This window comes from Anticarsia gemmatalis, chromosome 16, assembly GCF_050436995.1.
Source record: "Anticarsia gemmatalis isolate Benzon Research Colony breed Stoneville strain chromosome 16, ilAntGemm2 primary, whole genome shotgun sequence".
In the NCBI taxonomy this organism is placed as follows: domain Eukaryota; kingdom Metazoa; phylum Arthropoda; class Insecta; order Lepidoptera; family Erebidae; genus Anticarsia; species Anticarsia gemmatalis.
In genome coordinates, this window is record NC_134760.1 from 3702501 (window position 1) to 3729157 (window position 26657).

At 35.3% G+C, this 26657-nt stretch overlaps 1 protein-coding gene across 1 annotated transcript; it reads left to right on the forward strand.

The window, feature by feature from the left end:
• On the forward strand, positions 1-26261 carry LOC142979115 (monocyte to macrophage differentiation factor). The gene is made up of 4 exons (XM_076123868.1): positions 1-357; positions 7670-7860; positions 15634-15886; positions 22163-26261. The coding sequence occupies exons 1-4, from the start codon at positions 193-195 to the stop codon at positions 22349-22351; spliced, it is 798 nt and encodes a 265-aa protein (XP_075979983.1). The 5' UTR covers positions 1-192; the 3' UTR covers positions 22352-26261.
• Positions 26262-26657: the final 396 nt, after the last annotated feature.

Consider the following 26657-nt stretch of genomic DNA (forward strand, 5'->3'; position numbering starts at 1 on the left):
TTGTCATTCATTCTGTCATATCGCATCGACCGAGGTGGTTGTAGAACTAAAAAGATAGGAAAATGTGTTTTTAACCAGAAAAATGTAAATTGAATTACTAACATGAATGTTAACATCATTATAAGATTAAGCTTACAGTCGTTGGTCTCATGACCATTTAACATTTAGCTCCCATACTGATAAAACGTATAAATGGGTGACGTTCTAAGCTTATTTTCTGTGATAATAATGAAATTTAAATCTAAGTTCAATGAAAGTAAAATTTATTTCCACTATGATCTTCCGTGGGACAAGCTCAAGACCGTGAAGTGGATGAATGAGAAGGCTTCTTCGAATAGGGCTTACGTCCCTACTACGGTGAGTACTTTTGCGCTTTGGCTATTATTAGAAATTATCGCAAAAAGTATTTTTATTTATAGTACTCATGTACATAAACACGAGATGTTATTCGTATGTCAATAAATAACAAACAATATTTTTATAGATAGTTTTTTTAGTTCCTGTTTTAGGGTAGTATAGAATATAGAATAATAAATAATTGTTATTTATGTTTTAAATTTATATATGTTTATAAATAATTTTAGAGCCAAGTCACAGATAACAGCTGCTAACATTTTATCCTCTTAGTTTGAACAGTTGGATTCACCTAAACAAGCCTGATATCCTAAATTAGATTTTAATTATTATCCTCTAGTTTTCCTAATATTATTGTGTCCTTAAATAAAAATAAATATAAACTTTAATTTTACAGATCCTTATTTCCAACAACAAATAAGTAAATTGAAATTAATTTTCATGTCAGAAAGATAATATTTGTTTTAATTTTGTTATAAAACCCATCAACATTATACAATACAAACAACTTCAAAAACATAACAATCATAATGTCACACTGTAACATTTTGTAGTGGTGATCAATCATAGAATAATGATACAACCTTCATCGGAACAGTATATATATCAGCTTAGCCTTTTTTCCAAGCTATGTTGGAGTCGGCTTCCAGTCTCACCGGATGCAGCTGAATACCAGTGTTTTACATGGAGCGACTGCCTATCTGACCTCCACAACCCAGTTACCTGGGATAACACGGTACCCTTCGGTAAGACTGGTTGTCAGACTTTCAAGCTTCTGACTACTGTTAACGACTGACAAAGATCTTCGAAAATGACAGCCGGGACCCACAATTTAACGTGCCTTCCGAAACACGGAGGAACTCGATATGTATAAGATGGTCACCCATCCACAAATCAACCTCGGCAAGCGTTGCTTAACCTCAGAGATCGATCCGCGCGGCTGTTGTTAACTAAGCCACGAGCTCCTCCTTCATCGGAACAGTAATAAATAAATAATTTATTCAGGAATACTTTCACATTTGTATTTGCTGTCTATGAGAAGTAGAATTAGGATCATATTACTACTTTCAGTTTAGTTACTATGGCTTGATCTGTTAATGATATTGAAGTCTTAACTCTCTTAACATTACATACATAGGTAATCATAGACAACTTACCTGTAGGTCTTGTTTTGTCTATTTAGAATAAGCATGTTTTAGTTGACAAGCTTAGCTTTTTAAGCTTTTAAAAAAGACAATTTCCTAATAGTCTGAGGTATTTGAAATTATGAAACTCTCACACAAATATGGTTACAAAGTACCCATGACCAGATTCAAAATAATATTATATAAATAAAATGTTTTTCTACGCTGCCATATAAAAAAACGTCTTTAATATTCTTCTTTTTGTAAAAAAAATGTATTTGATAAAGTAACCACTTAAATGAAAATATGACTTGACTAGACCAATAACGAAAAAATAGACAAATGTTTCCCGTCATCCGATCGTGTAACCATATCGTTACCATAATGTCGAGTCATAATAATCATTGCAATGATAACCGTAAAGCACTATTACTTCATCAAAATGAGGAACATCCCTCCGCAACAGCATTGCCGCAATTTTTCGCGCGTTACGAAAACAACAGGATGTGATGCAGTGGCGTACTATCATAAAACTCAATATAAATCATAGGACAATACTTTAAAACGTTTCCACATAAAATATAATACAAACATTACATGTAATTTATATTTACTTTGGGCATTAACTCCGAATTTGATATGATACGGTATTTAAACAGTACTTAAGTATAATTACTTTTACATTTGGTAGCGCAGTTTTTGTTTACAATTTATGCCTACGCAGGAAATACTGGCTCTAGGTATTATTAGTATGTTGTGTAATGTTTACATACAAAATTTAAGTAGATCGTATCTAATACACCGCGTCGGTAATAGAGCAAGCTTTTATATGATAACATGCGGTGTTGGAGCTGCTTCACGTAAATAGATCGATTGGCGATGTTTTACGGTCTTTTCACCACGCTCATATGGGTATTGGGTAGATTATGATATTATCGAGTTTTCATACATTTTCCACCACTCGATCCGCGGGAAAGATTAGACGGAACCCAGTACCTGAAATTCGGGGCTGCCTTTCATCAATCAAATGGTTCCATAATATGTCAATCACCGAGATCGTAATTTATTATATCCCGTCAAGAAGATAGGTCACACGCTCTTTGCAAAGAACTGACATTCGCTAGTAGATACATGTAGTTTAGAACTAAGTGGACCACAATGGCCAAATTGCTTTAGAATAGATCTAGAAAGATCAGCTTAGAATGGCAAGCGCACAAACAAGATTACATGAATATACCTAATATGTGTATTATGGACTCGTGTACAATCCATTATCCAATGGATATGAATACTTGTCGTCTCAATTGTCATGTAATTTAATCCGTTTAGAGGGAATTACGGTGAGTTAGTATTGAGTGAGCTATCACGTACTTAAACTTCGCGACTGACAAAAGACAGCAATTTTCTGTTGTCATGCCAAGAGACTATTGAAAAAGTTTCCGACAGAAAATAGCTGTAACATATCTATAGTAAATCTACACAAATGGGGCTCTTTAAAACTAAGGAACACTTTCTCATATAGATTAACGGCTATCCCTGATTAACATTGACTTACATGTATCCCGCGAAATAGTCGGTTTTTTTTTCGATTTAGTCAGTTGAAGCTATTACATTTTAATTTACTGGTTTTCAACATGGTTTTATCTTTGACTCTTCTTATTCCTATTCTAGTAGTTAAATAACATACTTTTAACATATTTAAGGCCACTTTAATGGTTCAGAAATCATCCCGTGCACAGGTGTTCGGCTACAAAGGGAAAATTGGACAAGTGTGTCATTGATAGGTCGGCTTCACCGCAGAATGTGCTGGCACAGACTAACCGCAATAACTATCATCAGACACAAATACCTGAAATCATTGAAATGTAGGAACGATGAATGATTGAACGCTGACCCTGAAGAAAAATAAAGACGTTTTATTAGTGTTAGTAAACATTGATTAACGATCTCATACATACATGAACGGCTTTTATCGAGTCTCAAAGAAAACTTCAATGATAAGATCCGACGAATATCAGAGACATAATATGAATTTCGTAAACGTCCGTGCAAAACATCTACTTAGGTAGGTATCTACTACATAAGCAAACGTCACGCAATGTCTTACTAGGGTTTCATTTACTCACGGAACTGCAATAAGCCGCGTATTAATAGGTCGTAAGATATGTTTACATACAAAATTAAGTATATTAGTATCTGTCGCGTTGATATGTAGTATAAACGTGGAATCATTATACGCCTACAGTCACGCGACGAAAGGATGTTCTACATGATTTATTATTACGTTCGAACACACCGGCTTAATAATAAATAATGGTGTACATTTCGGTTTATTGATTGTTACTGGCAACGTTTACATGTGATTTCGTTTTTATTCGGAAGTAAAATATTATTTAGTAGGGTTATAGAGGCCCCTTTGAGCGAGACAAGGGGCCCCTTACACTATTTATAGGTTCGCAAATAATTTCTGGCATCATTTACGCGATTTTTTTCCTCATCATTGCGTAAGGGCTAAAAAAAACTTACAACACAAAAAATGCAAATGTATAAGCGCACGAGCGTGTTTAAATATGAAAATCCCTTTTAATCCCAAGAATTACGAGTGAGAGTTTCTCGAAAATTTTCTTCATTCATTTTATGTATGGTAAGAAGCGAATAAAATGTTTGTGGAGGTATGAAATTTCACGCTGTTGTCGAGATAATAAACAGCCCTCGTAAAATACAACACGAAGTCACACGCGACGCGACCGCAATTTCGTTTCTGAACAAAAATTCTTCCGGACTACGGACGCTTTGCCTCTAGTGCCCTGAAAAGAACATTTGCAAGTCTACATAATGAGATTCTTGTTGAATTTGTAGCAACATTCATATTATAACTGAAGATTTTCTTTGTAATAAATTCCCGGTTTTAATGACGCATAATGAATACGTATTCAAAATACATTTTTATGGTTGATGCTCATTGCAAAATGAAAAGGAAATGTTTCTATGGGCAGTGCTCTTGGTAGGTAGGTACTTATTCGTAAACAAAATTAATAATCACATGCTACTTAAAAATAAACGAGACTTTGTAAAGGAACAATGTAAAATGTAAAGTCGTAACATCAAGCTATAAAATATGAAAAAGATTTATTATTTACCAAAAAGTTATTATATTCTCTTTCTCGATGATGAGTTTTCCGGCTTCGGTTAAATAAGCATCAAACATTGTTTAATGATTGAGTCAACCTTTACCTTTGGTTGAATGATCATTGATCAGCCCACAGATGCAGGAGGTGGGAGTAAGTGTCGTAAAGGTTGTCAATCTAAATAGTCATCTTGCTACCTTTCCAGCGGGGAAAACTTTCCACAATATCAGTAGGATAACAATATTAAACGCGTGGGAGGTCCGCCGGCGTAGGCGGCCGACGATATTAGAAATATTGGAAGGTCATATCATGTTGATGCGATTACAGCATGACCGGCAACAAGTACGAACAAAGGGAGCTCTGAGCTCTGTGCTCTGTACCACTGACATGAACAGAGCCTGTATTCGTATAATGAGATTATAGATTAGCCTAACTCACTTTACGGAGTGGCTTGATAAGAGAACCTAAAAGCCTTGGCGGTTGACAGGCTGTGGGATTATTCGCTTTTCCGATTAAACTTGATAGCCATAATGAAATCGTCTTGTTTTATAATACTGTGTTGTTTATTACTTATCTCTCAAAATGTTATTATAAAGAAACGAATTATTACATAGCTGTTAAGATATTTGCTTAAAATATCTATTTAATAAAACTATTTAATAAAACTTAATATGTGTGTGTGACCAATGTCTTAAAGGTCGATCTAAGATGAAGAGTGTGTTGAACTTATTTTAAGAATGAGCGGTGAAGCATGCATATAAATACTTGATGCTACCCTACAGGTTGCCATTCAATAAAGGTTGAATCTGTGTGCCCTAGATAATAGATATTATTGGATATCCAAAGCTGAAAATAGACTTGGACCACTACAGTAGATGTTAATTGTAGCGGGCGGTGCGTAGGACGATGCCGCCCATTTTCCCGGTAAAATCCCTTACATGCCTGTTACTATAATAGCTTCCTACAACGTCTGCTCCCGTTGTCATGAACTTGTATCTTATCTCTACTCCCCAAACAATTTTAGCTCAACATGTTGCAGATCAAAGTTTGATTGTTAAGTTTCTGTATTGAAAGTCATACTAAAATAAATGTAAAGATTTCATTTACTTAATATAATAAAAAGAATATCTGTTGGAACTGTGTACCGAGAAATAAAAGTTAAAGCCTTTTATCTCGCTGCTGAACTGGTCCAAGATCGAATTTTGCTAAATAATATTACGTGCATTTAATAGCCATTATACTAGCATATTATGCTGCAAAACTTATACTATAACTAACTTATACTACCCATACGTCGACGCAGATAACTTTTAGCGGCTATTATTGGCTGGACTTCATCGCTAGTGTAACGTTAAATTAAAAATCAATAGCGCTGTACGCTTTTGTAGATATAACTTATTAATATATGAAGGCTAATTGAAGCTTTCATTTCAGAACAACCTTTACCAGCTTCCAGTTGGAAACGGCTATAAATGTGTAATATAAAAACGTATTGAATTGAAAGGGATCTCGAGAAACAATGATCGTTTAATTTTACGATCTTGGTTAATTAACCCGTTCCTTTCAATTGCAGTCTTATGGAATCTTACAAATGTTGCTGTGGGATGGAAGTAATTAAACTTCTTTAGGAATATTAAACAGTCAGCTATGAGAGAAGTAATCTCATAAAACATCTGTTACGATTTTGAAAAGATGGCATTTTTTGGTGTAATTTTCCATTTTCTTCGGTATTATCTGAAGGAGATTTTCCTGTTGGACGTTCGTTATTATCAATACATCTTCAGAATGCGACAAACGTGTATAGCATGCGCTAAAACTTCAGTTTCAAACAACTTCCTCAAGTTTCGACTTCTCCTACTAGTTCAAATTAAACTTCAAGGATGAGACGAAACTCGGCTCAGTTTATTTTGTTCATAATGTACTTTGAAGAACTTATTCCGTGGAATATGCGAGTTCGCAATCCTTTGCCGTTTTCTGGTATAAGGTTTCTGTCTCGGAATATTTTTCAAACCTTCACGCGGAGATAGGAAGGAATTTTTAATATAGTTTTATCTCATCGACGGAGGCTAGGTCGCTGCAAGCGAGTTAGTAACCAGAGCGCATCTTATAAACTAACTTGCAGTGCCTTGGGACTTGCTGAACTCAATTATGGGCGATTAAGTGGCCTATTTTCTATTCCATCTTTATTGTAATTAAAGGCAACTTAACTAAATGGAGCTTATGGATTAGAAGTATTTCTGAAAAAAAAAGCAATAAAGTATAGATACTGTTTGCAAATTGCAAATCATAGCTGCGAGTAGCGCACATTAAAATTGATAGATGGAAAATGTATCATATTCCGACCCCTCTAAAAAACATACCTGCTAACTATATAATATTGGTTCCAGGCAACAAAACCAACCATTTGCGAGCTGAAATAACAGACTCGTTACAAAATATTTGAATACATAACACGAATGATAGAATATATGGATACATTTACATAATAGAAGGGCTTCAAAGGAATAAACTGATTAGACTGTGAATTCATTCCCTGGACGGATGACAGCTGTCGTAACGCTCTACTCCTTGTCACTAGATATTACGTAAATATCTTAGTTGATAACTGACATACACGTTTATAAAATACATTTACACGATTATTAATCTACTTTCTTTTTAGTACCTATCAAAATAACAACTGTTGGCCAATTCTTACGAATGTGACGATGTACCTACTTATCAGACGGTATAAAAGATGACTTCTTTGATATAACAGCAAAATTCAGCATTCACTTAAGACCGTTCGTTATGCAGGTTCCTGCCATCAGGAACTGCAACACTGGGGTCGCCGTTAGTCTTTAAAAAAATGTATTTCTCTTGTGGTTATTTATTACATTTAATTGTTATTTCGTATTGTAAGTAAGTTTAAGTCTGTATTTCTTAATAGTGTAACATCCGGCAACCCATATAAGACAGAGCATGATAAGTCACGCATTGACTTATCTCCAAGTCTCCTTCCTTAGTCTTCAGAACATATCGTATCTATTCATATTACCTACATATTACGTTTTTCTTTGTCAGGTGGAGAATGTAGCCAACGTGTGTACGCATGCGCTGTGCGTGGCGCCTGCGTCGTTGGGCGCCAGGGAGCTGCTCACGCGCAGCGTCAACGCGCCGCAAGCTATCGCCGCCGTCGTGTACGGACTAGCCCTATGCCTCCTCTTCGCGGTCTCAACCACCTTCCACTCCGTATGCTGTTGCAGATCTGATACGTAAGTTTATAGTATTTTTTACTTACAATGATTAGTTCTTCTGTACACTTAATGCGACTAACGCGTTTCAAGATAAGGACATTTACGTTCATTATTTCTTTAAGATATTCCGTGAATAGGCGAGTGAATTCTTATATTTAGTTTACTTTCGGTGAAGCACTAGAAAGTGTGCTCACTATACCAATAATACGTCCTAAAGGCAATCTAATAAATTCTTTGAAAGCCAGTAAATTGAATGATACGCCACTAAAATATCGTTAGGATTCTAGATGTCAAGCTTATTTTAGAACTTGATTTAAAATGGCAACCCCTAGACAATTCGCGATCGATTAATCACGTCCGAACACCGAAAAGTTCAATAAAAACACTGAAAGTAATATCTAAGAAGAAATGCTTCAAGTTTGGTCGTTGTAATAAGTTTTAATAGCGAAGCAGTTTTACCTCGTGGCTTTATTTTGTTTGGTTGGCAACTTGGCCCTGTGGCATATCAGAAGAACGTAGCCAACCCTATATCAGCCCCATATATTACGCTCCTAATGTACGACTGACCTCGATTATAAGCAATCGAATATATTCGTCAAGTCCCCTCTGGCGTATGGGAATAATCAGGCAGAAAACTTAAGTGCCTGCTAAGGGCGAGTTTGGTTGCCATTGCCCGGTCAACGGAGCTATGAATTTGTTGGAGCGAATCTAATCGCGATAGATCTTGAGACAGTTGGCTATTTTATCTGATATCGCACATCTAGAGCTTGTAATTTATATGCCCACTGACCGCTGCTGTCTAAATAGAATCTCTTCACTTTTTTCTTAATACCGATTCTTGGTGCAAGATTCGATGCTCCGCTGACAGCTGAACCCATTGCCTACCAAAAGATTGATTGAGTTACAAAATTATAATATTAGAATAAGTACTAATAATGAGTACTTATCTCGTAATAATTTGTAGTTGCGGTAATCGAGAATGTTCCGATCACCGCTACCACGAATCTCCCATTTATTGAGCCACAAATAACGCGAGCGCCGGACGGGGATGAATGTAGGAACATTAATTAGGGCAAGGTCGCAATGCAAGGAATTTTCACTACATTCGCGGTACGAATTCCCTTGTCGGTAATCAGTGAAATCGGTGGTATTTATAGTACAAAATTACGATCCTTTGAACTTTTGTAACTAATTAAGCTAATTACTTAGGCCTTAATTTGACAACCTCTAACCCTGAATACCTTAACCTTCAAGTCCTCACACCAAAATATGTGTATTTGATATTTACCGACTTAGGTATTCAATCCGAGCCGTGTTTCACAAATATTTTATTTAAGAAACGCTTGCCTCAAGTTATCAGGAATTCAAGTCGGCCGAAATGGAAAAAATCTTATCGCGATTTTTATTCAAATATTTATTTATAGAGAAACATTCTCTATTCGTGGCTAAAATATTTAGTGGTTGAATAAAGAACTAAAACTTGCTACAAAAATCTTCAGCTATTTCAATCACTGAAGATTTCTATTTTTGGACGAGAGCGAGGGTTGTTTGTGGCGAGGCTGGGGCTTACAACAGACCGAAGCCTTTTAATTGCTATGCACTACATCACGTATTATGTTCGCATGAGAACATGTGTACAGTTATAAAAGACGACATACAATGTTGTGTAATAAAATGCAAGCACCTATTAGTATGATGAATTTCATCTTGTCAACGGACGTGGGTTGCAACAGGCAAAAGTTATTTATTACGTACAAACATTGATTGTTCATGCCAACTTGTTTAAAAATAGTCCTTATAGTTAATACTACGTTGATTCCAGCAGAGTTTTCTGAAATAACACCTATGACACAAAAAACGGCTTATTGTTTCATACGTACATAGTATAACGCCTTTTCGCCATGGAGGTAGGCAGTGACCAAATAACGGCTCTTGGTACGATCCTTACAAACTTCCCTTGCCTCCTTCACATCTATACATCTTGTCATACAACACCGCCGGTTACGAGTACTACTCATTGTTTCAATGTACGCAATATGATATTGACGACAGACGAATTTAGAGAGAACATAGTTTCATACTTCCAAGATATTTTGTTCTCACAAAAACTAGTGGTGGAGATATTCTTATATTTGATGTTTATCATTAGCACTTCACGTGGTTTATTGTTTTGATTTATTAAAGCATTTTCTATAAAATTCTTTCACGTGAAACATAATAAGTCAAGGCCTTCGGAAATAGTGTGAATTTGTAGGCACTCATTACCTTCTCTGGTTAAAATCCTGTGTTAAGCGTACAATAATGATTGTAGAGTATTTTAGTTATATCTAGAAAACCGGTCTGACAGTTAATTGCTTTAAGTGTCAATTATATCATTTGTTTTATACGTCTCGGGTTTTCTCATGACCGTGCTAAGTTTGCAGCCATTATACATGATATTTTCTCTATATTACTACCAGATCTCTATATTATTTATTTGAAAGAAGAAAATATTTACTTTTGTTTCCAGTTTCAATTCTTATTCTTTATTAGCTATCTCAAGTAATTCTTCAGCTTCCTTAAGAAACTTGTATTTGTTTTGTTAGCATTAATATAAAGCATCAGAAGTCTTGCAGACCAGTCTTGTTTTACAAATTTACCAGTACAATGGAAATGTCGTCGTCAGAATTCTTTGTTAGCTTTTCTCACGGCTATATTTAGATGTAGGTACTCTAACTACAGGGTACATCTTGTTTACTTAAGCCCTAAGTAATGACCTTAGACGAATTAAGTAGCATTCCCTCAGGTGTCGTTACCCGTAATGGTACAAGGTACCTCATTTTGACATTAGCGTAGTAGGGATTAGGGAATACTAAAATCTTTTATAACCTAGACTTTGGCGCTAAACAGGATTACGTTAAAAGAATTTACGGTTGATACTAAAGGTGATGTTTATTAGGTATTATATAAAGAAGCTCCTGATACTGTGCGAGCGTTAAACATTGTGAAGTCTGTATAAAATGTTCACACATTTCCCTGTAGATGTTAGTCCGTAGAGAAATACGTAGAATTCTGTAAAAACAAGTGACAATATTCCCAGAACAAGCGCAATTTTCTCTACTATAGCTTCGGCAACATGACAATGTGAAACAGACCGTATTTAATATATCTTTGAAGACTGTTATTTGAATATTCCTGATTTTGTTCTTCATACCTGTAATACTATAATTTAGAAGTAACTACATAATTATCTTATATTCTATCAGTATATTTGAATTCAATTCGAGTCTAGTTAATCCCATTTCCGTCAATCACATCCTGCAATCTGTTAGTCTAATTGCCACTTAGCAGGCTCTTCGATTATTAGCTATCAGCTAATTGAATTCGCAATAGCTGACAACACACATAAAGCTTATCTACTAAATCCCCCATATATCTACGAGATAAACACAACAGCGAAGGTAAGAAATACTTAAACACTAAAAAAAATTGTGCTCAGCTCCGTTTTCAAAAAGTAGTCTATTAACAAAATTACAGGCTATTTCATTAGTAAGTACGTGTTGCAATTATTTGAAACGCTCTACTTTCAAATGCCTCTCTAAATGGCTACAACAAATTATTTTGTAGTTCCCCGCTCCTTTCTTGTTGGCTCAAAGGGAGTTCATTATTGAATTCTGTTGTGCCTTCCTAAATACACAGAGGGAAAATCTCGTTTTTCTTTACGAACAATAATGATTACATACAAACGACTTACGTTTGTTACTTTTTTTCTTTTCTCTTAAATGGAAATGGCTGTCGGCCACACGCGGCCTTTACAGCTCCAGTGAGCGAGAGAACTCACCGAAGCAAAAGGGTTGCAGCCGCCTCGGAGACAACTCAAAGAGATATAGCACCGGGCGGAGGTCGGGCGTTGTTCAACACTGTTAAATGATACTCTTACAAGTATGAATAACGTAAAGCCTGAGTTATTCAATTTATGAAGGTATTAAAACTGCCACTGTAAACCGTTATCGACAGGTACCACCTGCTCGTAGCAACAACACAGCGCCGTCATAAATCTACATTGTGAATACAGCAATTTTCGCGAATTTCTCTCTTCGTATCGAACGTGTTGGCGGAGATATTATGCGGTGCGTGATTAAAGCCTGATTGAAAGCACAACACAAAGGACTACATAACGCTGTTTGGATGAAGCCTTTGGTAACAAATAGCAAGCAAATAAATACGTTTAGTCCCAACTCTCAGAGTAAATAAACTCGTTTAGGCCGGGACATGTAGTTTCAGGTTGGAGCACTTAAAACTTTATAGTGAGTTGTGTAGAATGGCTCTATGTTTTTGCTCTCGTAAATAGAATTTAAAAACTCCCACACATCTGGCTTATTTTGTAGGATTTTAATGTTCGTATAAACTTTTCTTTTTCTTTGCTTTATGTAGGTTACGTTTTGGTCTCCAACTAACTTTTACCGATTAGATCAGTCAGCTTTACCTTTTTTGTTCCACATATAGGCAAGAAACTATCAAAGGCGTGAACCGTATGTGTCCCAAATGGTTCAAAAACTTTCCTCAATAATAGCGTTCATTTACTTTTAGTAGGTTTCCAAATGTCAGTCGTTTATACTGAATGATTAATGATAGAGTAATTTGAACGAAATGATACCGTGTAGTTAGGTAAATGATACATTTCGTCGACAAGCACGTGGTCGTGGTCGTACACATGACTAATGATAACAATGAATACTTTGGACATTTCGTCTTATAGTATATATGTCCTCATTCCAATGAGTTTTTTATTGTTCGAAGTGATAGTGTTATTTGTTGAACTATATTACAGTTATTACGGACTCTAACCCTGTCACTTGGAAATTGTGAAATATACCATGAATGATTAAAACTCTCGAGTGTCGTTCTTTGATAACGCTTGTAGCGATAAAAATATGAACGGACATTAAAATTCTGTTGTGATAGCTTTTGAGATGAAAGCGAATCGTAACTCCGGTAGATAACAGTATGTTGTAATCGTAACACAGGCGTAGGTTATTCAATGACATTGTTTATGAAATAAGTTATAACAATTAGATCACGTAAGGAGCTAAAGGCTAAATCATCACAGAACATTTATTCTAATAACATTTATAACATGTGACACGACGTTTTGAAAGTGATTAAATATTATATTTCTACTAACTTTAGAATTATTACTTTTAACGTCTGAACTAACACTACACTCTTACATAACCCACTTATTGTTAACGAAGATAACGAAGCAAAATCAATTCAGACTACGTGTTCTATAAAAGCAGTTAAAGTTGCCAACTTCCTCTTGGCCAGCGCGGTGGACACTTCACCCGCGCTTCCTCTCATGCAGAGAGGAGACACGTGTCTAGCACTGAAGCAATATTCTGATGACATAACGACTATTGAAAATATAACTATCGCCACTACACATTCCGGCCACAGAAATGGAACATTCCAAATTGAATCCATGACACGTTGCAAGCCAAGTGAAACATAAATCGTTAGGTACTGTAGGGCAACTCGTCATAAAGGTTGTATTATGTATGTGTTCAAGCATCAATCCTTATGTAAGTATAAGGCTTCGTGTTTGCGTACAACAAGGTCGAGCTCAGGAAGTTGTTCGTTATGAGACGTTTAGATTATTGAGAGATGCGTGCTGTAAATTAACGGTTCGTGTGGGTCTGTTGCTAACCCATGTTTGACAGGATATACGGAATGAGCAGTGACGGTGTACTGCGAAAATTTGGCTAATGAAGTGTCATTGGATAATGTTCATATAATGTCCCTCGTTGAGGACAAAACATTCTGTCTCTACCGAACTGAAAACCTTGTTTTAGTAAATCTTCTAGTATTTAATCACCTCGGTGTTTTCCTGTGTTTCTTGCCGCCTCCATATCTGTCCGTTTTATGCTAACTCGTCTTCCTCGGTATGTGAAACTTTTTGTACCACATTCGCAGCTCGCTCTACATTTTCCACCAAAAATGGTTTAACCGCATTCATTTTGCTGGCAGGTATGCAAATATTGCATTTGAATTTTGAGATTGGCCTGGTTCAGAGCTGAATGCTCGACATAAAATAACCAAGTTGCGCCTGTAATCAAATTTATTCCTGTTGAACACTGCAGGGTAGAGGAGGCCAATCTTATTACGTATTCTAAAAAGCCAATCATACAAATCCGCACTCGACTACAACCACAGCCGCTATAGGCAACATTTTTTATGAAACCCTCAACCTATGATCAAGATCGAAAATAAGGTCAAACATCTGAAGAAAGAAAAAGTATTTTTAAAGTAAATTGGAAACGCGCGAAGCATCACTAATATTCTCGTTAAGCTCGGAACAAAGCTGTTTATAATACAGGTCGATTGGTTACCGTGTGAATGAACACGACCGAATTAGGGTAGATTACACAACGTAATCATTAGACTATTGTTTCCATATATTTCAATTCATTGGTTGTGTGGCGATAAATTCATTATGAATAATATATGAGGGCGGGTAGTGAGCGCTTAAATCAACAACATCTATTATTTCTGTACCTTTTATAAACTTTTATAATATACCACTATCGTAGTTCTGATCACAGCGCCTTTGACTATCCTGAAAGCTTCATAAAGTTAGTCGATTTTGAGATATTCGAAGCGTTTAGTAAACTTGAATTCTAATTAGGAGTGCTTTAATCAAAATAGAGCTAAATTATAACACGGAACTCGCTTTTGCTCAAGAATTTCACTAGAAAGGATTCGGGTTTATAGTTATCGATCTTATAAAAGTCCAAAAACGAATTAAAGCGTGCGTAGTGTTAACACGATAATAATATATGTTTATAGCCGGTATTATAATATTTAAAAAAAACAATAGGTTTCATTTACGTAAACTCAGTCGTCATAATTGCCTCTAAGGCTTTCAAGGCTCACTATAACAGCGGACCGTAAACATCGTACGAAAATTGCCTTTATTACGTAAAATGTTTTTAACATCCTTAGTTTAGGTAACTAGGCAATTGTAAAAATAGCAGACTGTAATTAGATAGCTTTTTCTTTAATTACGCTATTTTGGTGTCAAATCGCTTTAATAGTTACCTCTTTTGAATAAGTGGCTTATCAGGTGGAATTTGATAATTGCTTTATACATTCGCTGTCATTTTAGCTGTGCAATAAGTTATAGGTACGATAAAATAGCCTTTAACGTCTTATCGAGATCACGTAAAGACATGAATTTTCTCTGAACTAAGCCTAAATATATTCGAGAATGAAGGGATACTAAGATAACAAACCATTGAAATGTAGCTATTAATAAATTATACAGACAGTCACTGAAGCCAATGGTAATTAATCAGTCCTAACATTTACATGGAAGTTGGAACATTCCCCGCCTTTCATATTATGCAGTCTTGTTAGTAAAATAAAGTCTGTCAAAATTTTAAATGCGCAATTATGACCAACGTTCTTTCTTGGCCTTGGCTAGACAATTAACGAAATATATTATGAAAACACAAAAATACGACATTACAGCAACAATATTTACAAAGATAAATAACAAAATCATTGCTAGAAAGCAGGTAGAATTATGCTACTCAAATTGATTGCCGTTTTACCATTTTAAACTTTAGAAAATTGCAAGTAAATAAATAAAATAGTGCATATGATACACCGTAAATGTCCTTATCTTAACCGAAGCACGTAATTCACATAAGACGGAGCTATAAACCGATCTCTGCTTACTTTACCATAAACTAAACACCCCTTATAACCATAACCCAAGTGTATGAGCTAAATGCGTACTAAATTTCACAGTAAAATGAAACACTTCCTGCACCGATGCGACCGGGCAATGATTTACATATTCATCGCGAGTTCGTACTTCCCATGGCTGACGGTGGGCACGCTGTCCTGCTGGATGCTACGAGAGCTCCGGTGGGTGATCTGGCTGCTCGCCGTCCTCGGCATCACCTACCAGCAGATATTCCACGAGAGATACAAGATGTTGGAGCTGCTGTTGTATCTCGTCATGGGACTGGGACCTGCGGCCATCATTGTCACGTCTAATGTACGTCCACTGCTTAATTGTACGTTTTGTTACCAGCATAGCAACTGTATTTGGTCTCAAAAAAGAATTTAAAATTCTACCTAATCTAGTAACCAAATTAATATTCCGTCATTGTTTCCCCGCGGCACTTGAAATTAGGTCGATAGGTTAATCTATCGATGAAATAAAAGTGGATTACGAATATAGGCTATTTCTAATGCTGAGTTCATACGATATCGGCTGTGGTTAATAGGTAATTTCCCAGCCAATACATGACCGTGGAACTGTGATCTTTTATCTCGGCGGTCAGCAGACTAAACGTGACATTTATCAAGATAGATCAAGTGCAGTTGTGGTGCTGAAAATATCACGTGTGTTATATGCTTGTCTGTTAGCATGCTTGTTTATCTAGTTGTTGTACTTGCACGTTTGTTCGCTTGCTTGTTTGTGTTGTTACGTCATAGTACACTGTTCATGTTTACGTGTGCTTTACTTAGACTTTCAGTTGATTTCAGTAACGTGTGATTGTGTAATAGACTTTTATAGCGAGTATAGTTTATAGTACTCTGTTTGATGAAGGTTACGTTTGTGTACTATATCGCTATTTAAATACGCGCCAGCATGTTGGCTATAGCCGCTATAGGTCCGAGTTTAAATAGAATGAGGTCGTTTGCCGTGCCGCTGTACTATATAACGTAAGTAACAATGGTATTACAAAAAGTTGTTGGTACCTAGATCAGAAGTCACGTAAGACAATATATTCAACAAGTTGACACCTATTCAACATTGTTTGCGGCTCTTATCTCGGCCAGAATGTCTGAATGACATGCAAAACCTCTCCGTACATCATGTCAGTTTAAAACGAGCCTTTTTCGACCTTTGCTCGGTAAATAGATAGCAGCTACACAGCTATTATAAAGTTAATAGGTATTAGAATGATTAAACATATTTGTCATTGCATAACTTATACAAACAATACCTACATATATATATATATATATAATATTAAATGAAAATAAACGCTAAAGAACTGTCATATTACTGTTCAGAGTAGTTTACAAATGGTTGCCCATTCACGGTAGCGTTGCAATTTATTTTGATTCTAACTTTTGAAAGTGTTCCAGCATGTAACATTTATAATTATCTGTAGTACAAAACATATTAATTATGATCCGTACTTTAATTATTTCCTTATTTATAGTACGACAGCGACTTGAGGCGGAGTTCAGAGTTTCTTGGCACGAATTCTGAGACTACTGTTTATCATGCAAATATTGCATTCATAACTAATAAAAGCTATGTATAAAGAGTCATTTATATTAGAATGAGAGCGTTGACTGTCGTCTCTCTGTTGAGAATCAGTAGTAAATGTCAAATGAATGGAATTACTCAGGCCCGGTCGTTCAGTATCGCTCACTTTAATCGCGATATGTCATGCAAATATTTCAATGTTTTACTACACTGTAGTATTCAATCGTTTTAAACGTAATCGTTATTGAAATGTTTGTTTTATGGATAGTACAAATGCAATGGCTAGGAATTTTCCGATATTTTAGGTAATACAGAGTTAGACTTAGCTAGATCGGAAAACTAAAATTAGGATTGAATTATTGCTCATTACAATTTAACGTATAATTATAAACGTAAGACTTATATGCAAATGTTGTTATAAGGTACAATAGATTAAATTCCAGCATACTTACAATAACATACATAAGGTTCTATGCGTGTGCAAAGGTAGTACCTATATAGTTATCATTCAGTAAGATGTTGCGTGACCTCTTTAACATTCGGGTCAACTCTAATATCTTAATGTGTTCATATCAGTGATGCTTTGAACATGATTATGTGGTGATCAATCAGTGTTTTGGATAAATGTAATAGCTATTTAGGTTTATGTTCAAATTAAGTACCATCCTTTAGAAAATCAAAACCATAGTCCCATAATGCGTGCTCTCTGAAAAGTAGAGACCCTAATTGACCCTATTTACTTGTTATGGTACATAGCTGGTTAGTTATCATAACTTAGTGTAGGGAAAATCATGAAATATTATCGGATAATTTCATTACTTAAGAAAAAAGAGTAAAGAAATATCTGACTAGTTGGTTAGGTTGTTATCCATTTCTTTAACAATTCATATTTAATGTTATGAATGGCAAAGTTAGAAAAAGCAGTCTCACATTTTTTATGAGCAACTTAACCGGTTTGTGATGACCTGTGATTCAACCTTGTAATACACGCAAGTGTTTAACTACAAGTTACGCCCTCTATTATATGGAAATAGAAGCGAATCTATTTACCATCATAAGACTTATGTACACATATTATGTACTTAAAGCATAAGGATTTTAATGTGGAAGCCACTATGGCAGTAATCACTAATCATGACTAGAGTATCTCCGAAGATATTTTAAAGATCGTCGGTTTTTTTTTGTTGTCAATTAATAATTAAACGAATGCGAATTAAACAAAGAAGAAATTCGTACCACGTGCGGGCACGTATACTTTTGTGAAGGTCTCGTTATTGTTGTGTTAGTAAATAAATATCCGTGTGTATCTGTGTAACTGCATGTGTACTTTGATATCTGCAATTTGTTTGTTTGTAAAGTCATTATAAAAATTGCAATGAAATAATTGAATGCATAATTGAATAAATGCAAATATCCCCTGCACATCCCTTCTGGGAAACAGTTGTGACGTATTTATTTTACTACCAGTTAATTGAGAGCCCGATTAATAAAATACTACATGGCTTTACCTACTATACGCAACGGGTCTTTTTTCCCTGAACTTTCATATAATTTAATATTCGGTACGCCTCTGTGCGTGCTCTATAGTTATATGGCTTATTATCCATATACATAGTTTTCGTTCCCGTGGAATGTTCCAGGAATAAAACTGTCCTATATCCTTTCTCGCGTCTCAAACTATCTTCGCACAAAACTTTATCTAAATCAGTCCATTAGTTTAGGCATGAAGAAGAGACAGGCAGAGTTACTTTCGCATTTATAACATTAGTAGGAATAGGCACATATTAATGAAGAAACCGGTTATAAGTAAACTATTTTATTCTGGCAACAACTTACTACATTTAAAGGCAAAAGTAACAGTTTTCTTACTTTGTTGATGTGGTTTACCTTGAGTCGTAAGAATTAAGTAACTCGTAGTAGATCTGAGGTCTTATTCATTGCAATTTATGTCAGTTCACTTTAATTAGTGGCCAATTTAACTTTAGATTATGTGTAAGTGAAGCTAAGGTTTGTGAGATGGTAGAGACGTAGTTTAGATGTGTTTTAAAACGTTGGTAATGTGATTAAGGTCCATCTGTAAAAGCCAATATTTTTTTATATTCATTATCTTTTTAAAATATGATTTATAGTTCTAATAGTTATTGAGTAGGTGCTTAAATCAGTATAGTAGGATAAAAATCTCGTTCCAAATTTGCACATCGCATTAGTACCTATAAAATTCAAAAATAAATACTGCCCGGCACTGAAACGTTTTTGTTAGAAACAACGAAACATCGAAGCAAATTTAGTTCGATGTAAACAAATGAACAAAGCTTGTCTTTATAAAAACCAGATTGTATAGAGTACGGCTTTTAACTACTGATGATATGACTACCACTGGACCTCCTTTATTAGGTAGTTTATCAAATCTACATCGCTTAGGACCAGTTTCACAGTTTATGAATAAGTGTCTAATAATTTTTCTGACCGATAAAATGACGGCAAATATATGAAAACAACTGTCAAATATCTGCTCGATACCAATACACAATCGAAAATAAATTAAACTGGATCTTAATAGTTAGAAAATAAATTTTACGTAAAAATAAATTGAAATTGATATTTTTCAGGATTTGTTTACGTGGATAGATAGCCTTAACAAACAAAGATAGATTGGAGACTCTTTTATTTTGGGCGTAATGAAGTAAGGTACATTGTCTTTTTTCTTTGAACCTTTTAGCAACCTTTTGAATTTGAATTTGTTGCTGACCTGCCAGTACTTACATTGAATTAATTAAATTGTATAATAGAGTTGTTAGCTTAGTCATTGTTACAGGCTAGTAGGTGAGTTATTCAGGGTCAATGAACTTGTGAGCTTTTTGTTCCGTCCTAGAAGTAATGCATAATTTATCCTTCTTCCTATTCTCGACAGTTTTCCCGTACTAACCCTCGGTTTCTTAGGTACATTTAACGGTAGTTTATCTATTCAATAGCGATAAACTCATATAAAAACGCTATAGAATGGATAAACTACCGCTAAATGTACTCAGAAATCAGGCATAAGTAGTAGATATCTATGAACAACGTATGTATTTGCTAAATCCATTTTGCAATTAAATCCAAGTTATTGTGTAACCGGGTGGGAGATTAAAACATGCTTAGGTTAACTCGGTCGCATTCCCGAGAGAGACCCACAGAGCCCTGCCGTATACCACTACCTATAGGTATTTCTACGTTATTCTATAAATTCAAGAGTACCTATGTATTTCTCATTTTATGGCAAGACGGCTAGGCCGATTTGGCAGAAATAGATCATTTTTAGGGAAAGGACATCGGCAAGTTTTTTGTATCTGCCTATCTCTATAGAAATATGGCGTTCTTTTATGTGTGAAATGGACTAGGTACTTCATCATCAAAAATAAACCAACGGCAGGTGGAAACACGGGTATAAATTAGTAACTTGAAAATAACAAACTAATTTACGTATGAAAATAGTACTCCATTTCCTATTACAATTTACATTTGTTAGTGGCCTAAATTACCTATTTTGAATTCTATCGATTCATTTTACATTTATAATTTACGGGCCACTCTTCAAAATGGATTGCTTTAATTGTTCCGTACTAAATGGCTTACTTGTTTGTTAAGTTTGAATAGAAACAGGCTGGATTAATGATACAATAGTCCTCATAGTCCAATGTAACATATGATCTCTTTCTTATGTTATACGCTAGTGCTTGCGTCGAGTGGGCTCTTATTATCCAAATAAACTTTTAGAAGATTATAAGAATTTTACATTAAATATTCGAGACTATTTCAATAAGATAGCTTTACCAAAAACCCGTTAAATTAAAATGTTAGTCCACTTAAAAACCCTACAATTAAGTTAATGGTAGAATAACCAGAAGAACTTTTACAAATTATACATTTCCAGTCACCATATGTATTAGATAGTGTCTGTAGAGTAATTAAACTTCGTCATATATCATATGGTATTTGTTTTTGTGTATAGCTTATCGGTTCGTAGTGCTGTCCATTCATCCATCAAGTAATTGCTCCATATTGTACGAGTGCAACTCATGTAGAACATATTGTACTACGTTCACGACACACTGAGCAATAACGATGCAACCGATGTGCAACTACTTTCCTGGATTAAATATCGATTGGTTTATATGAGCACTTCAGTTTTAAGTGGGTTTATTACAATATAATTTACTATGGATATTAATGACTACCCCCGGTTTCTGAGGTACATTTAACGGTAGTTTATCTATTCAATAGCGTTAAAACTCATATAAAAAAACGCTATTGAATAGATAAACTAAATGTACCTCAGAAACCGGGGGTAAAATAGAAATTGCACAAAAGACGATTCTGTAGCACTACCTTTATTTTAAAATTGTATGATTGAATGAATTGATTAAATTAATTTCGAATTTATGATTAGGTACAAGAAAGGTCTTAAACATATCAATTAATTTGCATAGCAGCCATTGTTATACATGTGAGTGCTTCAAATACAAATATAGGAAACTACAATCTTCCTATGACAGTGTGGAAACCATTATAGGTAGGAAAGGATGAAGGAAATCATTAATTTAAAGAAATGTAATAAATAGTAATTATTATGTAAGGATTTGTTGATGAAATATCGCTATTTAGTTTTTAAGGTAATTTCGTAAGTAGACCACTTGCAACCAATTGTTGCACGCGTTGCGAATTTCATAATTTTATCCGCGAAATTCACATTTTATTTAACGCTTTTGCCTGCATGAGCTGCTATTTGTTTACTTAAGTCCTCTAGCATAAAAGATAGCAGGTCTACCTTATGAATATTTGCTTTTGGAGTGAGTTACTATGGGAGAAAAAGAGTTGGTTCTTGCAACCTCCGAACTCCGTCAGCTGTGACTCTACCGTTAACGGTATTGCATTTCTCATTAAATTATGTAAAATGCATGAAGCGTAAATTATTATTTTGCATGTACCTACGTACGTAATAGGTTATTTTTGGCAGTCGCATTGACTTTTTTTCCCAAATATAATGCAATGTTTTCTCATTTCCAGCACCAGTTCCCGGCTATGTACGACCTGAAGCTGGGCGGCATTCTGTACCTGATCGGAGTGTTCTTCTTCAAGTCGGACGGACGCATCCCGTTCGCTCACGCCATCTGGCACGTGTTCGTCGCCCTGGCCGCTACGGTACACTACCTCGCCATACTGCGACATCTCTTCCCCGAACTCAAATCTTATTGAAGACTGCCCGTTTAACCTATTGAATCTCCATTACTAGAGCTCTCTATAGCTATTTTTGTATCCTAACTCGACGACAAGGCCGCAGATTAAATAATTCAGTTGACAATCGTTCGCGAATCGTCGGACGATCGGCACTGTGCAGCTGCGATCATTGTGGCTTTGTTAGGTCACTAACTTCGTAATGTGTGTGTGAATGTTTAGCGTAGAGAGTTGGATTAGACTATAGTATGTTCTATGCTGTTGACCGGAACCCAACGTAAATGTATACCTGTTTGTCTAACGACCTAGGCCGCAATAAGCGACATTTAATAACTGGCCCGCACTTTCGGTAGATCTTAATCGCGGTCTCGCATGATGAATTTTTTGGTCATCATGTTTCGGTTACATTACGAACATTTGCCACGCATCGTGTATTCGTTTGGCCAATGTTTTACTATCATCATATTATTAAAGACATCGGAAATAAATTTATGTGTTCATCGAATTTATCGTTGGACTTATCCACGGAGGAGTTTTTACAACTGGGCCGGGCAGACGTAATGTCGCCGAAGTAATTTCGTATGCAAGTAAATTATCATAGACCTATAAAGACTGCTCCAGTCGGTCGGGTTGTGGACGTAATGCCCCATAGTATACAGTTACGTGAGTTTCCGGCTCCTCACGCGCCGTATTGCAATCAATATCGTTGTCATATCAAGGTTACATAAAGGAGTGTTCATACACTGGTTACATGCATTACTCGGCGTAGGAGTTCGCAGACGTCACGCGAGAAGCCGTACAGTTTCTTACGTTGAAAATAACCCTGCTTATAAATAATTTAAGCCAGTTGCATTATACCGTGGTATAAAGTTCCCTGGTCGGCTAATCGATTGATCGTTTCGACAGGAAATTGCAAAGGCAGTTTATCGTTTTACCGCAGCCCCTCAATCGACCCGCCCTGTAATGTACTGCCCTTAAAAGTTACTTACTGTAAGCCGTTCCTACCTCAGCCGAGACTCTTCAACTTTTAAGTGTTTTACCACCCGAACGAATACGTTCTGCATTATTTAACAAGTTGTCCGATTTGACCGAAGTGTCCTATCACGAAACCGATAAATACTTTGCAGTTTCTCCGAATTTCGAGTCGATTAACGGTCAGGGCAAATAGCGTCAGTTCTGTTGACTGTAGAAGACATATGAATACTTTAGCCCTTCTATTACAAACGTGGATTTTTAATAGACCCGAGTTTAAAATCAACAACTGAATTGATTTTGACACTACACTTGGGTTCATAGTACATATACGTTTTGGTTCAATCAGGGGGTTCAACTATAATATATGTTTTTATTTCTTGTTTAGATACTTTATGTAGCCGCTGTATATGACAGTAAAATGTCAGTGCATTCCGGCGTGTGTTCACTCGTTGATCGGTTCTCTAATGCAATTACTATAGATATTGAATAGATGTAAAGTGAGTAGCAGCATGAACCACGTTCGGCCAAACTAACTACAAAATGATGGTAAATGTGTGTATATTTTGTAAAATATTGTTGAACTTATTGTACTATACATAGTGTTTGTAGTCGTATCTCAGAATCTCGAGACCAATCCAACCCTTTTTAGAATAACTATTTAAAAAATCTTATTGAGGGTTTTTAGAAACATTTATACCTATTAACTTATTATACTTATATGAAATCCAGTTTTTTCAGCGAAATCTTTTATACACCTCAATGTGACTTTTCCTTAGTATTAGTTCGTTATAGTGTAGCTAGTTGAATGTATATACCATCTTGTATGTATATGAATAGGATTTTAAAGTTTTAACATCAAATAATATTTATTTCAATTTTAAATTATTTATTTACATGTCCCAATTTAGATTTTTTAAGGATTGCTCAATCGTTCGTGTGACTAGGTAATATTTTGCCAGACTTCCAAATGTTTCACTAGAATCTCGATGTAGCGGTACACAGTTACACGACACACCATTGATACTCATAGTTGTAATGAAAGTTGCGAACGTCTCGTTACTGATGTGTCACGATGATTGTACGTACGCGATGCTCGAGCCCCGCCCCGCACTGCGCCGGGCTCATCGCCCATTGTTCCTTGTGCTCACATTATGATATCTAAACAATCGAGTCTGTTTGAAAACTGGGGCGGCTCGACATCGCGCCCGTACGTACACACTTGCGTGTTCACACAATAGACAAGTAATTCAATAAACTTTAGACCTTTCACCTATTTAGACTATTGAACATAATCTTGCGGAACCGTTAGGCGTTAAGTATTTTAAAATGATACAATCTCGTAATTCCTTCAAGTATTTTAATTGACTATTTTATTGAATTGATGTGACATGAATCAAGTGCTAATAACGTTATAACAATTTCTAGTCATTGTATTTGCTACAAACATTTTAATGTAATGGAAGCAAATTAATTTTATATCAGTGTCGTACAGTCGCGTACCTACACATGGTAAAAGGATGGTAAACAATCTGTTTCGTCGGGCTTCGGTCCGACGCTAAACACCGGTAGTAGTTACGTTAGGCTAGTAGCAATTTGACGCGACGTATGACTTATAAGAGTTTTTGTGTATTGGTTGCGAGTAAAATCATGAAAACCGGTTAGTCAAGGTTATAACAGGGTAATAAAGATGACAAGAATGCACAAAACTGAATAAAAATTGTAAATTCATTTAACATAATTAATAAAATCCTGGTTATAATTAGCTGCAATCAAAGCTACTTTTAAATTAATTAGGGGATGGTGTTTTTCTTTTAGAATATAACGGTATCGGGTAGTGACTGTAACGATACCTAGGAGAATATCATAGAAGAAAATTCCTCTAAAGTGCAAAGTATTCGTAAGTAGGGAAGGGTAGTGACAGATTGTGTTTTAACTATAATGTCTCGGATGTTATTAGGGTCCTATTATTAAAATACGTACGATGGAGACCATTTTCTGTAGTTTTAAATTTATAGTTTTAACCACAAAAGCGACGTTATCCATCAAATGCTCGTCGCTTGTTATCTAGCCAAAAATGCATGCTGTTTTTGCTCCTAGTCTCATTCAGATAAAGTCCAAAATTGCCTGTGAGTTAAACTTGCTGAAACGACTGTCTCAAGTCTTCCAAAGAGATGCCATTGGTAGGTCTTCTAAACCAAATTGACATTCCTTACTTATTCCATACTTATGAAAGTAATTAAACTTTCTCAAGTGACCTTCTTCCTTTGGCGTATCTTTTTTGTTGTTCAACCACCTTGAGTCGCAAAGCCCTCTATGTTTAAAAGTTTTCAAGTAAACTCAATTGGTATTTTAAGAAAATCTCTTATGGAATACATTCATATATATCATAATATTATAAAAAATATCTTAGCTGAAGTAAAATTGAAATTTCTGCTACATTTTGGTATTATATTCATAATATAAATATTAATCTCCCACCGTTAGAATCTTGCCTGTGTATGTATCTTATCCCATAATAATTGTGACGTCAGTATAACAAATACTAGAAGTTTGATGTATTGTTAGTGGAAATATTCTGTTCTATTATTATTATGCACAAGTGTTAGTTATTGTTAGCCTGGAAAAAAAATATTTTGACATTTTATTTTGTGATTTATTCATTTAGTATTTGACCTGTTCTGTGTATTCATGAGACTGTAATAACTAATGCTTGTGTGAATACCATAACTTGTTGTCTGTATGATGTTTAATGTGACGTAAAGTGTATTGTTATAAGTGGTAAGATTATACATGCATCAGATACATAATGTTATAGTAATACCCAGTGACTATTCTATAATTTTTCTATCAAAAAAAAATAGTGTTATTTCATGAATGTTACCTTTGATATTGGACCCTGGTATAGTTTTGTAGAGGTTTTTGGGAACTCAGTAAATAAAAATTTTACAAACATTAATCTGTCTTATTATTTCATTATCAAAATGTTGGTGTCCACCGCTGAAATCTAGTTACCAAACTATGCAACCCAACCCAGAGCAGCCTACATGAATGAACTACATCAATGTACTTACTGAACCAAATAAGATATATCATAATAATATGAATGAGTGTGGATAATATTGGATAAACAAGTCTCTTAAACTAGTAGCCAATAACTAATGTGCGTTCAATCCCTAACATAGGTTCAACCATTAATGTTTTGCAAAAGTTCAACAACCATTCAGTAATGTTAAGAAAAGGCTACAACCCAATTGGGTCGAAATAAGAGGAACGGATATTATGTTAAGTGAAATAATACATAGACTTTCAATCCCGGGAAGTGTTTGTATGGTCATAGCCAGAAATTCCACAA